Here is a 20,181-nt window from a genome sequence, read left to right on the forward strand (position 1 = left end):
AGAAGAAACACAGGGACCTGGAGCCTGGCTTGGGACAAAATCTGCAGAGAGGAGTAAAGGTTCAAGTTTTGGGAAGTGCCTGTCACACAATGTGTTGTCAATGAGTGAGTACTATTTCCATGAGTGTTTTTAAAATCGGAGGTTACATTCCTAACCAGAAAGAATCAGGGTCAGAAAAAGTTATCTGAAAGAGCAAAACCATGTCAGGCAGAGGTATGCTGTCTCAGCATTTGTTTACCTGGGTAAGGAAGCATGTGGCCTGCATCCTGTAAAATCTGACCAAGCATATTGCACAGGTAGGTGATTCGGGCGATTTTTTTTTTCTTTTTTCTTTTTCAGATCTTTTTTTTTTTTTGTTTTTCTTTCCATATTGTTGGAAATGATAAAATTTCCCAAACTCAGTATGTGTAGAAAAATCCCTGACCTTCTCTCCTGGTTTTGGGAGCAGAGTTTGTTTTTTTCCGTTTTCGGATCTGTAGGCTAGTTCCACACAACCTTTTGTTTTCTGTTTGAATATCATCTTCCCAAGGAGCTGTAGCTGATCACCCTATATTGGGTAATTTTTTTTCTTCCTTTTTTATCCTTAGTTGCAGTTACGTTATCACTTGTAATTGTCTTTGGTTGCTTTTTTTTTTTTTTTTGCATATATTGATACTAAATGGTAAGCCCTGTGGAGCAAGGACCTTACCTGGCTTATTCGCTGTTGTATCATCAGTGTATACCAGTAATATTTAATGGGTATTCAATAAATATTTACAGAACAGATAAGGGAGCAGCAGGGGATGTCGTTGGCATCCAAATTTTAACATGCGAATGCACTTTTAAAAATATTTTTAAACATTGTTTATATAGTTAAGAGGGATGCATGTCCTTGTGGGCCTCTGATTAGGGTGAGGAGGGTAAGGTCTACCAGAAGGTGGGTAGGACAAACGTTTCAGTTTTTTCCCCCTCCCAGGGAAGAAGGAGAGGAGGCCATTTCTTGCTGTCAAACTACATCAGTACACAGGGATAGGGGAGAATGGGGATGGTCATTTCATGACGCCTTGGGGATCTTAGTGTGGGGAAGAGTGTTTCTAGGGTGTTACTGGAGTGGCTTTGATGGTTCTGAGAAGTTGTTGGCTTCATGGCTCCAGGGTTGAGAAGATTTTTCCAAGGTCCGTTGACTCACAAAGTCCACCTTAGTGCATCCACAGACCCAGGAACATGCTGCATAGCTTGGCCGGGAGAATTGCCCAGCCTGACTGCTCTCCATCCTCTGACAAAGCAGTTCGTGTCCCCTGCTGTCCTAGAAGAGCAGGCTGTCCTGTGCCCCGTGGGCATGCTGTCCACTGCACAGGCATCAGCAGCTGAGGAGGCCTTATCCCAAAACATGCACTCCAGGGTCAGGGTACACAGAAAATCCTGTGATTTTTTGGGGTGTTCATCGTCTGAGTGCAGCATTCCAGTTGGAGAATCCCCCAGGCAACGTTGCCTGAGGTGACTTTGGACTTGATTCTTGTGTGAGTCAGCCAGTGCGGGGTTAGGTTCAGTCTGTCACCTGTTGGCTGGATTCCCCCAGCCAACACACATACTGGTGGATTCAGCTGCTTGCTCTGTTCTGTCCCAGCCCCAGATGTCATGCAAACTGACAAGTTTTATGACTCAGTCCAGCCAGCCTGCCACAGACCCGGCCTAGATGCTGGCTGCATGTTGGAGCTCAGCCAAGGTTAGCCCTACCCCAGTCCCAGCTGTCAAACTCACTTATAGAAACATCAGTTCATCTTGGGAGTTCCTGAAAGCTCTCCTAACCAGCCTGTTTTTATCCTGGGTTTTGTGCATTCCAGCAGGTGCTGCAGCCCAATCTTGTATGGTCTGCCTCCGGCAGGTGCAGCAACCTAGCACAGCCTAGACACTATCCCTTCCCACTCGCAACCCCCTACTCTTATGTGAACTGCTGAGTATTGCAATCCAGCCAGGCCTGGCCAGTACTACATTCTAGTTCTCACTCATGTCAGTATGTCCATTCCCAGGTCCAGCCCACATGTATGCCAATTGGTGCTGCAGCCCAGCCTGATCTGGCCTGCTCCCAACACTAGCTCTTTTTTTTTCTTTTAGCATACTTTTTAGTTCTTGAAGCATTATTTGTTTTAAATATTCAAATGCATACTTACTTTCACAGTAAAATCCGTGTCTCATTATATTTTTAAATTTAATTTCTTTTTATGACACAGTTTGATAGGCTCTGGGATTCCCCCAGTCCCTCCCCATCCCCTCCCCCCATGGTGGATTCTTCCCCATTGTTGCAGTAGTACAGTTCTAATCCAGTCATGATTCCTTCATTACAAGCATGTACCACAGATAGAGTCCAGCATCTTATTGTCCAGATAAATTCAACAGTTTCTTGGGAAGACCATCTCTGGTCTGGAAGTAGAGCTGGCAGAATATCATCCCGTCAAATGAAAAGCCACAACATAACATCAGCAACAATTTACAACATTATGGAATTAATTGACATGGTATTGAGTGACCAGTATCCAACACTAGTTCTTACTATCACAAGCAGTAGCTGTGTCCTAGTGGGGGGGTTCCCCAAATTCCCCTACCAGGTCCACTCTTAGAAACAAGATCTCGCATGTGCCAGTGGACAGTGGATGCTGCGTCCAAGACTGTCATGGCCAGCCCCCAGTCTTGGCACTCACTGGTGAGTGCTACAGCCTAGCTCAGCCAGGTCCAGCCCCAGACCTGATTCTCATGGGAACCAGTGGATGCTGTAGCCTCGCCTAGTCTGTCCCACACCCATGCTGGATTTTACAAGCACCAGCGGGTGCCTGATCCCAGACCCAGCCCACATGCATGCACCTGGGTGCTACAGACTTGCCCAATCTTGTCCACCCGCAACCCCAGCTCCTGGCACTCACCAGGGGGAAATGCCGCCCAGCAGGGGAGTCTTCAGAGTTTGCCCACCAGGCCCTTTCCTATCCTTTGGTCTTGGGCATGCTGGTGGGTGCTTCGGCTCAGTCTGGCATGGACTGCGCACAGTCTCAGCTCCCACTGGCAGGTGTTACAGCCTAACCCAGAACAACCTGTCCCCAGATCTGGCCCACACAGATGCTGAGTAGTGTTACAGCCTTGCCTGGCCTAGCCCACCCCAGCCCCTTGTGCTCCCCAGCAGGAGCTGTGACCAAGAAGAGGAATTCCCCAAGGTTCCCTACCAGGCCTTCCCCCAGCTTGAATTTCACACATGCTAGCTGGGGCAGCAATCCTGCTTGATACGCTCTGCCCTCAGTGTTAGCCTTTGCATGTGCCAACAGGTGCTACAGCCTGGCCCAGCCTGGCTCCCGGCCTTGGTTCCCACCAGTGTCAGGAGGGTTCCTGTCAGGTGAGATCAGTGGTCCAGCCTGCTTGGCCCATCACCACCACCAGCTTTCTATGCAAACTTGTGGGTACTGCAGTCCCACAGAAGTGCATCCACAATTGCCCTACAGAATCTGCTCCCAAGATCTAGTTCTCTCAGGATCTGGTGGGTGCTGCAGCCTAGCTTGACATGGGCACCCCCTGACACTCAAACAGCCCGAGCTTTTGCATATGGCAGCAGGTGGTGGGCGATGGTCTCCTAGGTGGGCAGGTACCTTAGCCTTACCCAGCATGCCCTCCAGTTTTCACCCCCTCTAAATGTGAGTGCCGTGCCTCAGCTCCTGGAAGACATCAGAAGTCATTCCTTCCCTATAGAACGTGCCCTCCTCTGCTTCCACTCCAATACATCTGCAGATCCCCTTCCCTGGACAGTATGTTGCCCTTTGCCTTGTGGCCTGGGATGGCATGTCTCACCCTGGCATTCCCTGCCTTCCCTATGTATCTTTAAAAAAAATAAGGAATAGGCAGGTATGTTGGCGCATTGGTATAGTTAACACAAATTTGGTATTAACCAGGCCCAGAATGCATGCCAGCTGCAGGCTGCTTTTCTCCCGATCACAGAACTCACCTGACAGTGTAACATTTGCCTACGTATAAAGCAACCTAGGCAGTTGCCTACAGCTGGGGAAAGTATATTTTTTAAAGAGTATTTTTTGTTTACTTTAAGATTTATTTTATTTGAAAGGTAGATTTTAAAGGTTTACTTTTTAAAAACAAGGCAGATTTACAGAGAAAAGGGTAGAGAGAGATTTCATCCACTGGTTCTTTCCCCAAATGGAGGCAGTAGCCAGAGCCGGGCCATTCTGAAGCCAGGAGCCAGGAGCTTCTTCCATGTCTCCCATGTGGGTGCAAAAGCCCAAGGGCTTGACCTATACTCTACTGCCCTCCCAGAGCATAAGCAGTGAGCTAGATGGAAAGTGGAGCAGTCAGGACACAAACCAGCACCATACGGGATGCCAGAATGAATGGGTGGAAAATTAGCCAGTTAAACCTCTGCACTGACCCTTGAAAGATAGATTAGAGAAAGAGATTTTTCGCCTGCTTGTTCACTTCCCCAAATGGACACAATGACTGGAGTGGCCTGAAGCCAGAAACCTGGATATTCTTCAGTGTCTCTCACATGGGGCAGGGGTCTAAGGATTTGGGCCATGTTTTGCTGCTTTGCCAGGCACATTAACAGGGAGTTGGAAAAGGAATGAAGCAGCGGGACCCAAACTGTCACCCATATGGGATACCAGCGTTGCAGGTGGAGGTTTAACCTACCACATCATGGCACTGACCCCGATTTGTTTATTTGAAAGGCAATGTTACAAATAAAAGAGGGGAGAGAGAGAGAGATTTTCATTTACTGGTTTACTCCCCAGATGGTTGCGACTGCCAAGATTGGTTTGGGCTGGAGCCAGGAGCCAGGGGCTTTTCCTGGGTCTTCCATGTGGGAGAGCCATCGCAGGTGGACACTTAGCCTGTTACACCACAATGCTGACCCTAAAAGTCAATACTTTCAATGATCCAGTGAACCTAAAATTTGCCCATGGTTTAGTCACATAGCAAAAGATTAGGAAAAAAAAATTGTGTTGTTTATATTGAATGTTTGTTGAATGCCGGTTTGTTCCAGCTGTTCCACCTCTTATCCAACTCCCTGCTTAATGTGCCTGGCAAGGCAGCAGAAGATGGCCTATGTTCTTGGGCTCCTGCACCCACAAGGGAGGTAGGGAATAAATCCTGGCTGTGACCTGGCCCACCCGGGACCGTTGTGCCTCCCCTTGGGGAGTGAATTAGAAGACAGAGGCCCCTCTATCTTCCTCTCTGTATAACTGTGCCTTTCAGATAAGTAAAATCTTTTTTTATTTTTTAATCACCATAAAATTTCAGGAATTGTGTCATTTTGGGTGGAAATGATCTGCCTTTTGCTGATTGAACTCATTTGCGTCTTTGGTTATGTGTGCTAACAGCCATATGGAAATTTCTGAAACTGTGCCTTTATTTCTGACACAGTTATGTAGTTCATCAGAATTTGTGATTCTGTTGAGGTCAGCAGAGCATGCGCCATGTCATGTTTCATTCTAAAACGGCAAAGAAGGCGTTTCAGTGAACCAACTAGGAGAGGTTCTGCCCTGTAACTTCCTGGACAGACCTAGAGATGGACAGATCACCAGCACTCAACACCCAAAATGTCAGCTTCAGGTGACAGTGTTGTCTTAGTTCTTCTTGGTCTTTTTAATGGTTATTTTGTTTATTTGAAAAGGCAGAGAGTGAGCTAGCAAGAGAGGGGGAGAGAATAAAAGTAAAAGAGAGATTGTCCTACTGATGGCCCGTTCCCTGGGGGCCTGGCCAAGCTGAGCCCAGAACTCTGGATATTCCACAAGAGTGGTGGAGCTCAGGATTGATCAGCAGGAAGTTGGTTCAGAAGCCTGGGTGCTGTAACATAAACTGGCACTCTGATACTGTTTTTGGCCAACCCAAGGAACACACTAATTTGCTGCACCAAGGGCCTGTCCTGGTGCGTTCTTTGTGACAAATATTTTTTAGCAGCATCACTTTCTTAGTTAAACACACTTGATAGGAAGACTTTTTTTTTAAAGATTTATTTTTATTATTTTTTCATTGGAAAGGTGGATATACAAAGAGGAGAGACAGAGAGGAAGATCTTCTGTCCAATGATTCACTCCCCAAGTGAGCACCACAGCCGATACTATGCCGATCCGAAGCCAGGAGCCTCTTCCGGGTCTCCCATGCGGGTGCAGGGTCCCAAAGCCTTGGGCCGTCCTCGACTGCCTTCCCGGCCACAGGCAGGGAGCTGGAAGGGAAGCGGGGCTGCCGGGACTAGAACCGGCGCCCATATGGGATCCCGGGTGTGCAAGGCGAGGACCCTAACCACTGTGCCACCGCGCTGGGCCCAAGACTTTTTTTTAAAATTTATTGGGACATGAATGGGCTCTTCTAATAGACCTTAAGAACAGAGGGCCTCTTTTAAAATGATAGCATTGAAAACGCAGAAGTAACTTTCACCACGTTATTGAAATGCCCATTCGTTTTGAGAAACACTGAGCTGAACTTCCATTTTTTTGTGCCAGTTGCCCCTTCTTCCTGGTATGTAAGTACTTTTCTGATATTTTGAAAATGTAATACGTAAATACTGTTTCAGATATTACCTTCAATTTTGCATCATCACACGGTGAAATCCATCCCTCCATAAAATCAATCTAATAAATTTAGTATCAGTTGAATGAATATGATCATCTCAAGTCTTAGTAAGGCTCCAAACTGTCAAAGTCCCTCAGTGTTATACTGGCAGTTTCCAATTTAGGAAAGTTGTTAAACTGTGGAGTGCATTGCCTCAGATGTCACAGAAATGATGGAAGCAGAAGAGTTTCCCTGCAGTCCCCTCCCACCAGCTCCTGGAAGTGAAAATGGAGGAGTGGCCTAAGGAAGGCATACCAGCGTGCCTGACGAGAAATCAGGACTCTGCTCAGATGTGTAAGAATCTGACTACTCAGGCTGGATCACTTCTGAGGTTCCTTTAAGCTCTCATGTCATGCAGTTGGGATTTTCTGGTTTTCAGGTCTGTATCCAGGCGAGGGTGTGTAGGTTTTCCAGTCTGCTATACTCATGATCTTTTCCTTACTCACCAGTTGAACTTGGGCAACAAAGATGAGCTGTACACTCTCCCGAGCAGGTTCTCTTTCTTCTTTTCTCTTTTATTTTTTTTCCTCCCGCCTTTCAGATTTAGGAGCCAGAGGGAGGCAGGAAGGAAGAGACACAGAGAACTCCTCAGATCCACAGGGGTTGGGGCTGAACAGAAACCAGGAGGTGGGAACTTCATCCAGATTTCTCATGTAGGTGGCAAGGACCAAGCTACTTGAAGTATCACTGCTGCTTCACAAAGGTCTGGATTGGCACGTGGCTGGAGTTAGGAGCTCAAGCTGGGAATCGAACCTAGTGCGTCAGCGTGGACTCCTCAAGCAGGCTCAATACCCACCCTGCAGACATTTTCCAATATTCTTATAGCAAAGCAATTTCAGGCATATGAAGTGACTCCCGTGTTCTTTTAATAAGTCATCCTTGAAACACTGCATTGCTTTCTATTATAGTAACTTCCCTCTCCCATCCCTGAAGCCGGCCGTTTTCCCAGTGTGTCCTGACGCCGCTGAGGGAGAATGGGTTTAGCTGTGCTTTTGCAAACTGGGGTTCTCCTTCTGGTGCACAGAGCTAGAAAACACATGAGTTTTTGAAGTTCTTATAATACCAGTTCCTCCGCACAGGGCTCTTCCTCTCCAGCCCCCTGGTAGGTTTATAACAGTCCCTCTCTCTGTATGTAAGTCACCACTCCCAGTGGCAGTATGTTCACTCACTTGCTCTGTTTCAGAATTCTCACCAACCTACTGTCAAGAATGATCCTGTGTAAAACTGTCAGTGTTTTTCTTGTAATTGTCTTTGCCTTACACGGACAGCCTACTGAGGATGTAGGTCTGTCTGCTCCCGAGGAGTTACTCTGTACGGTGGTTTGTCTTGGTAACCTTCCTTCCCTGCCTCCGTATCTTCCATACGCAGCAGAAAGGGGTGCTGAGAGGCAGGCTGTGATTGTGAGTGGGGCCCGTCCAGCAGGTTTTAAGTTAAAGAAATTATCACTTCATTAAATTGAGTATAATTCATTTCCTCAAGTCATTAATAATGTAAACATTTGAATAAAAATAAATTATAGAACTTACAACCATATAATACATTTATATAATAATGAATATCAACCATAAGTCATTAAAAAACTCATTAACCTCATTCTATATATGCCTGTATGGGCTTTATGCTTACATAGAATTTTTAACTCACAGAATGCAAGATCTCTTGCTTTTTTTAGCCTGCATTTCAGTCGATGTTTCTTACTGGGACCATTATCTGATGAGAAATTGTGTTTTAATTTTGTTTCCATTTAGGAATTGGGAGGCATAAAAAAACCCCATTTTTAAAAATCATTTTTGTGGTGTTATTTTAAGAATTGGGAAGCTTACAAAAGCTGTTTTTTCATTTTTATTGTGTTGCTATAGGTATGATGTATGTAAAGCTTAGTTAAGCATTGAAACAACCACAAGCATGGTTGTTGAGCCTGATGGTTAGGGGGTACAAGGTAAAACACCCGTGTCCGTTTGATATCCCTGTCCAGCTCCTGGCTGACATGGGCCTAGCACGCAGCAGCGATGGCTCGGGTTACTGAGTTCCTGACACTTGCATGAGAGGCCTTAGTTGAGTTTCTGGCTCTCGTTTTCACCTTGCTGCAGGCAGTTGGGGGTGAACCAGCACATAAAATGTTCTTCACCTGCACCCCCATCCTGCTCCAATCCTCCACTCACCTTCACAATCTCTGATATTTAAAAAGGAAAAAAAAATTGGCTAGGACCAAAGCCAGGAGCGGAAAGCTTCTTGTAGGTCTCCCACATGGGTGCAGGTGCTCAAGTACTGGCCTCCACTGCTTTCCCAGGTCCGTTAGCGGGGAGCTGGATTGGAAATGGAGCAACCAGGACTCAGCTGGTGGCTGTATGGAATGTCAGCATCTCAGCTGGCAGCTTTGCTTGCTAGAGCACAGCCAGGCTCATTTTAAGGTATTTTTACAAAGCAAGACTTTAAAAGTGATTACTTAATGTTGAATTTGTACATCATTTGCATAAATGTTTTAACACTTATCCTACCTAAGGATGTTCTACCGAAGGATGTTCTTCCATCTTTTTCTTTATTTAATATTTTCTCATGGGCCTGTTTACTAGAATGACCAAATGTTCTGGAAAGTCCCACTTACAGATTTAAGTTTGGTTAGGTAGATAGATATAGTGAAATTGAGGGATATATATATAATATATATATTAAGGTTCAAATGTATTTATTCATTAATAAAATCCTCTGAAAGTAACATTTTGTATTTTTCTTACAGGTAAATTGGGATATTCACAATGTACAGAAACAGAGGTAAGATAAATGCATGGATATTTATTCGAAAAGCAGCTTTGCATTTCTTTGAAGACTAAATTAAGAATTGAACTGTTGGTCTTCTGATGAGTGTGTAGAGAGAATAGGTATACAGCGACTGCATTTAGGAAGAGTGAAATGTAAAGGACAGTGGTGATCTTTGTGCTTGCCTCTCAGGATGTGTGGTAAAGAACAGCTTAATCGTACTCTTAACAGTTTTCTTATGTCATTTGTGGAATTAAAATAAGCTTAGCTCCGGAGCCCTAAGAATTAGTAAGTTTCAATGTACTTGTCTTATAATCCAATCTTGTGGATCCAGGTGAAAGGATCTCTTAAAAACGCTGGACTCTTGTAGAGATAGATGTGTAAGTATCTGAGAAGCAGGGGCTTAGAGGCAGTATCCTGGGAAGGTTAAGAATGAAAGTAATGCTTTGTGATTTATACAGTTTCATTTTCTTATTGATGGAAATGACTTCATTCAAAATCTTGAGTAGCAGTGGCATCGTTCTTGGATTTGGGGTGCTCGTGGTAATGCCTAACTAAAGATAGAAAGAAATTATATTTTTAGTTTAAATAATACATGTACAGGTTGCTGTAGGTTTTAGTAAGTTTCAGTTGTTGCTTTAAGTAAGATGAAGACTTCCTAAGAGATTATGTATCCTAAGAGATTAAGTTTGTTTTTGCATTTTCTAGTTAACCTTGAAAATTAAGGTAGTTTTAAAAAAAAGTTAGTTGTAAAACTAGATAATAACTTAATATTTTTATATTGCTAGAATTTGCGTGTAACATATTTACCATTCAACATATAAAAGAATGGAAATGCAAACATACTCATTTTACCTGTGGTTTCTGGGTGTGAATCATTCCAGCTACTCAGTGTGAGAGAGACAGACACTGACGGAAGTCCAAGTTGGAGAAGGGGGTCTCTGATGGGAGAGCCAGTGCTGGACCAGTGCGTGTCAGAACCAGAGCTGGCTGGAATGCCCAGAACCATCAGAGTATTCACCTCTTTACTTTTCTTGTGTCGGGACTGTACTGTGGATTGGCCCAGGCTGCGTGGCTAGTTGCACGGCTGGCTGCATGGCTGGATGCATGGCTGGCTGCGTGTGGCTTCTGCACTGTCACTGAGCCTGACTTAACAGAGTGTTGCAAGAACTTAAAGCAGTACTACCCTTGACACAGTATCTGTTTCTGTTATTTTATAAGGGTGAAAGGTATCCTCCTCCCCTTTGAAAAGTAAATCAACTTCTAGTATTGATACATGATAGCCCACATGAATAAAAGATGACCTCAGGAATAGTTCAGTATAAAGAGATTATAAAACTAAAAATGTTTGGCAGTGACTGACCTTGGGCCTGGATGACAGCGGTTGCTTTTCCTGAGTTTAAGTTGTGGTCCAAGATGGGAAACTGGGGCCGTAAAGCCCACAGTGGGCTTGTGTGCGGGGAATCCCGTCCTGGAGGACTCAATTACAAGAGCCTTGCTTCCCTGCCTCCCAGGTTATACACAAGAAGGAAGCTAGGACTTAAGCCAGGTGCTGCCAATGAGAGTGCAGGCATCGGGAGTGGACCAAACACTCCCCAGCCCGGGCTTTCCGAGTGGGTTGTGCCGGTGCGCGGCCCAGAGTGTCCTCTCCGTCTCGCTTCTCAGCCTCCACGTCCTCGCCAGGGCTGTCACACTAGGAAGGGAGAACATTTAGCATGAAGCCTGGCTTAATGAATGCAGCCGGCTCTCTCAGATTTGGAAGGGTAAGGTTACCTGGAGGGAGAAGGAAGATCCTACTTCATAAGCAAGACTCAGACCTGCCTGGGAAAATAAACTAAAATAATGAATTTAGAGAAAGGAGACTGTGTATGTGCATTTGATTAGTTAGGATCTTTTACCTCACAATTAAATTTTTATTCTTTAATATTGCTTACATTCTTTAATATTACCCTCACTAGGATGGGGAGATTCAGGTACTGAAAAAGGTAGGAAAAATGTTTCCTTTTTTTTTTTCTCCTGTGTCCACAGGGGAGGAGAGGGAGAGGAGGCCACTTCTTGCTGTCGAACTACATCAGTACACAGGGATAGGGGAGAATGGTGATGGTCATTTCATGACGCCTTGGGGATCTTAGTGTGGGGAAGAGTGTTTCTAGGGTGTTACTGGAGTGGTTTTAATGGTTCTGAGAAGTTGTTGGCTTCATGGCTCCAGGGTTGAGAAGATCTTTCCAAGGTCCATTGACTCACAAAGTCCACCTTAGTGCATCCACAGACCCAGGAACATGCTGCATAGCTGGGCCGGGAGAATTGCCCAGCCTGACTGCTCTCCATCCTCTGACAAAGCCGTTCGTGTCCCCTGCTGGCTTAGAAGAGCAGGCTGTCCTGTGCCCCGTGTGCATGTGGGCATGCTGTCCACTGCACAGGTATCAGCAGCTGAGGAGGCCTTATCCCAAAACATGCACTCCAAGATCAGGGCACACAGAAAATCCTGTGATTTTTTGGGGTGTCCATCGTCTGAGTGCAGCATTCCAGTTGGAGAATCCCCCAGGCAACGTTGCCTGAGGTGACTTTGGACTTGATCCTTGTGTGAGCCAGCCAGTGCGGGGTTAGGTTCAATCTATCACCTGTGCTCATATGTGAGTTCTATGGTCCAGACTAGCTCAACCCACCACCATTCCGTGTTCTGCACAAAATCTAGAGTGTGCTGCAGTCCCACCGATGCAAGCCCACGGGTCTCCTCGGGAATCTGCTGCCTGATCCTGTCTTCTCATGTTCCAGTGGGTGCTGTGGCCCAGCCTGATGTGACCACCCCTGTTCTGTGGATACTGCAGCCTAGCCCAGCATGACATGCCACCAGTCCCAGCCTGTGCAGGAGCCAGCGGACAGCTGTTGATGGTATTTAGCCCAGCCTAGGTCTTATGCGAGAGTGGATGCCTCGGCCTGATCAGACATGCCCCCTGGCTTCCCCTTCTAAACTGCTCCATTTCAGCTCCCTTGCCTACTTGTGAGTGCATTGACCTGTCTGTGGAAGACCCTAGAAGTCATTTCTTCCCTGTCAAGCCTGCCTCCTCTGCTCCCAACCCAGTAGCTTTCCAAGCCCCTTCCCTGGGCAGTCTATCTCCCTCACCCCACCTGGGAGCTGGGATGGTATATTCCTTCCCAGAATTCCCTTCCTTCTCCACATACTTTAAGGAAAATTAAAAAAAAAAAGTAAGAATAGAGAGTAAGTTTCCTAGGCCAGTACACTAGAATAGGTCACACAAATGTGGCATTAATCAGGCCAGGAATGCCCGCCAGCTGCTGGCTGCTATTCTGTCAGTGGTGTAACACGTGCCTGGGTACAAGGCAACCTAGGCAGTTGCCTACAGCCTTATATTGTTTTTTCTTTAAAGATTTATTTTTATTGCATAGTCAGATATAACAGAGGAGGAGAGACAGAGAGAGAGAGAGAGAGAGAGAGAGAGAGAGAGAGGAAGAGGAGAGAGATCTTCTGTGGATTCACTCCAAAGCGGCTGCAATGGCCAGAGCTGAGCCAATCTGAAGCCAGGATCCCAGAGCCTCTTCCAGGTCTCCCACGCGGGTGCAGGGTCCCAAGGCTTTGGGCTGTCTCCTACTGCTTTCCCAGGCCACAAGCAGGGAGCTAGATGGGAAATGGAGCAGCCAGGACACGAGCCAGCGCCCGTATGGGATCCCAGTGCATGCAAGGGGAGGGCTTTAGCCACTAGGTTAACACAGCAGGCCCTCATGATTTTTTAAAATTCTTTTTAACTTCCTAGGCCATTAAACCTTATTCCTGTAACTTTTCCCATTTTTTTTAGAGATACAGTAATCCCCTTTATCAGGGATTATACATTCTAAGACCTCACAGATGTGGATGTCTGAAACCTACACTATATAGAGAGTGTTTTTTTCTTATACATACATACCTTTGATAAAAGTTAATTTATAAAGTAAGCACAATGAAAGAGTAACAGTCACAATAGCTGTGACAATATAGTATGATAAACTTATTTAAAATTGAGGGGGGAGGAGTTTTCATTTTAGTATTTTTTACTTTGGTATTAACTATACATGGTGAAAACCACACACACACACACACACAGCTACCGATGCGGAGGCCACTGAATAATGTACATACAGTGAAATTTACCCTCCATAGTGACAGTTACTCAAGTTTTATCGAACACATTTGTTAGCCATCACCACAGTCAAGGTCTGTGACCTCACAACCTCGCCTGCATCCTTTTAAAGCTCCTGGGTACCCACCCCTCCCTCGGAAGGCCTGTCAGTTGAGACTAGTCATTTATAAACACATCAGTTGCTAACTAAGTTGCAGCTGCTGGCCTGGCAAGGAAGCAGTTCTGATCCATGTTCTAAGTTTTTGCTTCTGCCATCATTTAAATAGCTTGGAGGAAAATCATTTTGAAGAATTTTGATCCAGGCTGTTGTTTTATTTTTCCAGCTTCCCAAGTTTCATGCATTCCTGTCTTCTGTTAACCACCCCTCGCTAGGTAGCATTCACTGGCCCTTTCCCTTCACCAGGAATGAAGGTTAAATGAATAACTAGAACAAAACTGTTGTTCCCTCGGTGGATTAGCTCTATTTTAAGTGGAATAGGTTAAAGTATTACATAAGAGTTAATGTTTATCCGCACTGTATTCTTGTGAGCCTGAGAACAGACTCTTGTCCAAGCTCAAATACCCAGTAAGTTCTAGACTCCTGCCTGTCCTTATTTATTTATCCAGCCCATATTTAAATGAAACATTTGCCTAATGCATATTTACCTAATTAATCTAGCGTGTCATTTGAAGCGTGGAATGGCTCCGTGTCTCCTTGTCCTGTGTATGCCTCTGTGGCTAGTGCATTGCTTGACATTGGGTAGCCAAGGAATAAGTGCCTGCTGGAGATGACTGTGTACACGCAGTGCACAAACCCGAAGCCCCACAGGTTAGATGAGTACAGGCTTTGCATTGCAGAAACTTGTGAAAGAATCGGACTCTGAGTGACTCAGAATAATTCAAGAACCAGTCTGTATTTGAATCTTCTGGTAAACTGGGCCTAGCATTGGTCTGATTTGAGGAAAATACCTTGGACTGGGACCATTGCTGTGGTGTAGTGGGTAAAGCCACTCCCTGTCATGCCAGTTTGAGTTGTAGCTGCTCCACTTCCAGTTGAGCTCCCTGATAATGCTCTTGGAAAAGCAGTGAAAGATGGTCCAGATACTTAGGTCCCTGTACCCACTTGAGATACCTGAAATTCCTCCTTCCTGGCTTTGGCCCGGCTCCAGCCATCTATCTGTAGGGAGTGAACCAGAGGATGGACAACATTCTCTCTTGCTCTCGCTCACCCTTGTCCTCTCTCTTTCTCCACGCACCGTAACTTCCGCCTTTCAAGTAAGTAAATACCTCTTTTAAAAAATGGATTTCATTTCTGGTTGTATACAATTTTTGACCCAAACAAGATTAAAGGAATGTTTCTATTTCCTGAACAGTCTAAGATAAACTATGAAAAGCAGTATGTGGGGTTGTTCTTCGGTGTAGCTAAACTAAACCAACCCATTGTTCTTTGTTTTCAGATAAGGGTGGGGGACTGGGACTGGTGCTGGGCGTATGGATTAAGCAACCACTGACATCCAGTATGGGCAGCCATTCACATTCTGGCTGCTCCACTGCTGGCCTGGAAACAGCAGTAAAGGATTGTCCTAGCGTTTGGGCCCCTGCCTTCCATTTAGAGACCTGTTTAGGTGGAATTGCATGACATGAAATTCAAATGACATTAATAGGTAGTTAAGTGTGATGGCATAGAATTTGTGCCCATACTCTACAGATTGCTTCAGTTTTTTTCCGGTGAAGTGGGAAACATTCATTGAGAGTTAGGATGGGAGGAGTGGCGTTAGAGCAGAAGAGTGAGTGTCAGCTAGTACAGTGGAAGAGTGAATGAGCTATTGGGGATGTGTGGTTTGTGCAGCATTAAGGACCCCCCCATGAAGTGCATGGTCATGAATTTCAGTGACTATAAGGCAAGATTTGTGTCATTTTCTGCGTTTTGGTTTAACTCTACACTCAGCTAAGATAAATGCAGGCAGGAAGCAAGTGAGTAGACAGATCTAACCAGTGTGTGGTGCAGCTAAATGAGTACAAAAGGAGAAAAGGCGAGAGAATTATGGGCTGAATGTCTTTGTTTGATATTGGTGGTTGTGTTAGCACTCTCCTACAGCCAGATTTTAGGTACAGATCCAGTCCTTGTTCCTGACTGTAAATTGTCACCTGCTCAGCACTTATAGCATGGCTATGTCACAAAAACTTTTTAAGAAATTTTACTTCACATTTGCCTGCCCCTGGATTCTGTTTGGTATGGGATCATAAGCTTGCAGAGTGAGTTTGTAGTCCCATGTGATAGAGAAGCCCTATTTCATTGGCCACTCACAAAGGCAGCATGTGAATCGATGGAGTAGGGGAGGTGGTGTGCCGCTGCTTAGTAAATATGGTTTTATGCTCGGTACACAAGTATCTAGATGGAAGGATAAAAACAAGAATTCACATCAGAAGTGAGCATTTGACCTCGCAGCTAAGGTTCCAACCAAGATGCCCATGTCCCATATCTTAGTACTTGGATTCAGTTCCTGGTTCTGGCTCCCCAGTACAGCTTTCCACTGACAGAGACCCAGGGATACAGCAGGAGATGGCTGCAGTGGCTGGGACCCCGCCCACTCACAATGGAGGTGTGGATTGACTTCCTGGATGCTGACTCCAGCACCACCTCAGCTCCTTGACCACTGGGGGCATTTGTAGAGAGTAAGGCTGTGGCTGGAACTCGTCATGCTGTGGCTCTGCCTCTCAGATAAAGTTTTTTTTTTTAATTTATTTTTTATTGATTACATTACATTATGTGACACAATTTTATAGGCTCTGGAATTCTCCCTTTCCTTCCCCAAAACCCGCGCCCCCCCATGGTGGATTCTTGTTGCATTACTACAGTTCAGATTCAGTTGAGATTCTTTCCTTGCAAGCATCTAAAAAGCACAGAGTCCATCATCTTATTGTTCAGATGAATTCAGCAGTTTCTTGGGGAGACCGCCTCTGGTCTGAAGGTAGAGCCGACAGAGTAGCATCCCAATCAATTAAAAACCCCCACATTACATCAGTAACAATTTATAACATAATGGAATTAGTTGACATGGTATTGTGTAACCAGCATGTTAAAAGAGAGAGAGAGAAAAAAGAGTGCAAGTTCTGTTTTTAAAAACCTAATTCAACTATTTGAAATTGTTACTTGTAAAAGATTTATTTTTTAAAATTTCTTTGTTTGAAAGGCAGATCTACAGAGAGGAGGAGAGATGGGGGAGATTTTCGGTCTGCTGGTTCACTCTCCCAAATGGCCAGAACGGCCGGAGTTGAGCTGATCCAAGGCCAGGATCCAGGAGCCTCTCTCTGGATCCGCCACATGGGTGTGGGGTCCTGAGGACCTGAGCCATCCACTGTGGTATCTTCCCAGGTCGTAAGTAAGGAGCTGGATTGGTTAGGGCAACCAGGACACAAGCTGGTTCCTGTATAGGATGCTGGTGCCAGAGGCAGACGATCAGCCTGTTATACCACCTCACTGGACCTGGAAAAGATTTCTTATGTAAAAAAATCTAAGCAAAACTTTGTGTGTATGTTTCCAAGGTGTGAAGCAGGATGAGATGTAAAGTATCCCTTGTGTACTTGAAAGGTAGAGTTAGAGAGAAAGAGAGAGAGAGAAAGACAAAAGTGTTCCATTTGGTGATTCACTCCCCTGTGTCAGTCTGAAGCCAGGAGCCCAGCTCCTTCTGGATCTCCCACGGGGGCATGGGGACCCAAGGACTTGGACCATCTTCCAGTGCTTTTCTAGGTCCAGTAGCAAGGAGCTGGGTTGGAACTGAAGCAGCTGGGACTCAAACCGGTACCCATAGGGGACGCCAGTACCACAGGCAGTGGTTCTGCCCGCTATCCACAGTGCTGACCCTGAGACTTTTGTCTTGTCTGACCTGTGTCACCTGTGATGCTTTAAATTGCAGATGGCAAAATGTAACCTTTCATGTTTAGGTTTATATATGAACATGTTTATATAAATATTTTTATTGGTGTCCCTCTCCTCCACCCCCATTGCAAAAGGGCCTAGGAACAGTGGCGTCCCTTCATTAAATATACCTAGCCCACAGACTTTGGCTTCTACATAACATCCCCCAAAACAGTAACCAGGGTTCTGGGAGAAGCAGCCTCTTCTAGGGCAGGGGCAGGTTGAGCCCAGAACATCATGTGTGGGAACTGAGGACGTGTCCAGAGTGTCATGAGGTAGCCCACCTCCACAAGGGAGTACTATATTCCAAAAGGCACAAAATACAGATAACAGGCTGCAGCATGGATGAACCTCAAACGTAACTGCATTAAAAATCCAGGCAAAACATTGTATTTACATTAAACGCCCAGCAAAGGCAAAACTATGCAGGGAAGGTGATGGGAAGGAGACTGAGTGATTTCCTGGGACTGGGATCTTTGTTTTTAAAAATATCTTAACTTATTTAATATTTAGCAGATGAGATGGAATTCTAAGAACACAATGGCATTCCCGTCTTCCTACTTTCCCCCCTCCCACACATCGTCTCTCCTCTCTTACTCTCTATCAACTTTTGAGATAACATTTTAGATTTACACTGTAGTACAAAGCTTAATACTGCACAAAATAAAAAAGCTTTACAAGTAAGAAGCAAAAACACCCAGTTTATTGGGGATTCAGACAGTGGCTGAAAACATTAATTAAATGGAAAAAAATGACCGTTTCATCCATATACAGTAAGTTAGGAAATAAATACAGATCATTGAAACTAAAATAGTATAACACTTAACCACTGGCCTGACAGAGATATAAAACAAAGTTTTTCGCAGCTACATTTGCAGCAGGACTGACACACGCAGACATGTCTTTTTCCTGTTTGGTTGTTTTAAAATGTTAGCTCCCGCATAGAAGAGAACACTTGCAGTGTTTATCTTTCTAGGTCTTGCTGATTTCAGCCAATAGGATGTCTTTCAGTTGAGTTCATTTTACTTGCAAATGGCATTTTTAAATGACTGAATAATACCCTGGCACAAAAATATACCACATTTGCTTTATCCAGTTCATCTGGTAAAGCATACCTTGATTCCAGATTTGGCTATTGTGAACAGTGCTGCTATAAACATGGGGGTGCAGCCACTTTACTGATACTGTTAGTCAAGTCTTCTGGGTACAAACCCCGTAGGTGAATTGCTGAACGTCATGTCATGTGTATTTATAGTTTTAAAAGGCTTCTTCATGCTGTTTTCCGCAGTGGCTGCACTGACTAACGTGCCCACCAACACTGTGTTAGGTGTCCCCCTCTCTCCACATCCTCACCTGCATTTTTCTGCTGTTTGAGGTTTTCATCAGTCTGACAGGGTTGAGGTGATACCTCATTGAGGTTTTGATCTATGTCTTTCTGATGGCTAATAATGTTGAGCATTTTTGTCTTTTCTTGTTTTTTTTTTTTTTGTATATTTGTTGGCCATTTGTATTTCTTTTGAAATCTGTCTTTAGTGGTCCTTTGCCCATTTCTTAATTGGATTGACTGTTTTTTGTTTGTTAAATTGCTGATGTATACCAGGATATCAATTCTTTTTCAGATAGGTGGTTTGCAAATATTTTCCCCGTTCTGTTGGATGGCTCTTCACTCTGTTGATCATTTCTTTTGCTGTGTAAAAACTTCGGACTTTGCTGTAGTCTCATTTGTTTAGTTTTCTCTATGTTACCGGGGTGTTGGAGGTCTTTGTATTTTTTTTTTAAAAAAAAGATTTGTTTATTTTTATTGCAAAGGAAGATATACAGAGAGAAGGAGATACAGAGAGAAAGATCTTCCATTCACTAGTTCACTCACCGATTGGCTGCAAGGGCCAGAGCTGAGTTGATCCAAAGCCTGGAGTTGGGACCTTCCTTTGGGTCTCCCATATAAGAAGCCATGATACACTTAAATAGCAGAATGTTGGACTTGTGACTGTTGCTGAAGGGCTACACTATAGTACTAATATGGAGAAAACAGGGGAGTATGGAAGGCATCACTGAGCCTGTGGAACTATCATGAAATATGTAAATATGTATTAGGATTAATCAAGTATTAAAATGAGGACTGTGGTGGACTATGGCAAAGTCTAGCATCCTATTGACAGCTTCATTGGGAGTGCTCCTTTTATTCTTGAGTAGAGATGCATTCTGCAACATCTTCACCTTCCCGTATGATAGTCTCTGATACACAGAATATGTGTGTGTGTGTGTGTGTGTGTACCTATGTATCTATCGATCTTGTATTTTGCATGGAAGTTGTCTGATATCAGAGAGAACCTATGATGTTTGTCCTTTTGGGACTGGCTTATTTCACTGAACATAATGGTCTCTCATTGGGACCAGTTTGTTGCATTGTAAGGTGGTGGAGGGCATCACATGATGAGACAGAGAGCTCACTTCTGTCGCAAAGCTTCTGTTGATAACCTGTGAGTTCATTAGTCTGCCAGTGATCCAGTCACTTCCCAACACTTGCCAGTACCGTAGCAAGGAGGACCAAATTTCCAACACACGGTCATAGCATGAATGAAAAAGGCAAAGTAATTATTGGAAATTAAAGCCAGAGCTTCAAGAGTTATTAAGAAGCAAGTGTTTTTGCAGGGGCGGGGCTAGTGTTTCAGTTGTTAGATAAGAGCAGATGCTAGCCTTCTTCTTGGCTTTTTTTTACTCTTCATTTTTGTTTTCTTTCAGCAAAGATGGATAGTGTACAACTTCTTTTCTATTCGCTTGGCTATACTTGAAAACTCTATTCATATGAGGGCA

General features: G+C 44.6%; 1 protein-coding gene across 1 annotated transcript in view; it reads left to right on the forward strand.

Moving 5' to 3' along the window:
- SPIRE1 (spire type actin nucleation factor 1) overlaps positions 1 to 20,181 on the forward strand; it is a 153,055-nt gene that overhangs the window by 23,162 nt on the left and 109,712 nt on the right. The window contains exon 3 of the mRNA XM_040994839.1: positions 9,314 to 9,348. Within this exon, the coding sequence (XP_040850773.1) occupies positions 9,314 to 9,348 (35 nt within the window). The remainder of the gene's footprint in view (positions 1 to 9,313; positions 9,349 to 20,181) is intronic.

Source organism: Ochotona curzoniae, unplaced genomic scaffold, assembly GCF_017591425.1.
Source record: "Ochotona curzoniae isolate NIBS_2020 unplaced genomic scaffold, NIBS_Ocur_1.0 contig_908, whole genome shotgun sequence".
NCBI classification, from domain to species: Eukaryota; Metazoa; Chordata; class Mammalia; order Lagomorpha; family Ochotonidae; genus Ochotona; species Ochotona curzoniae.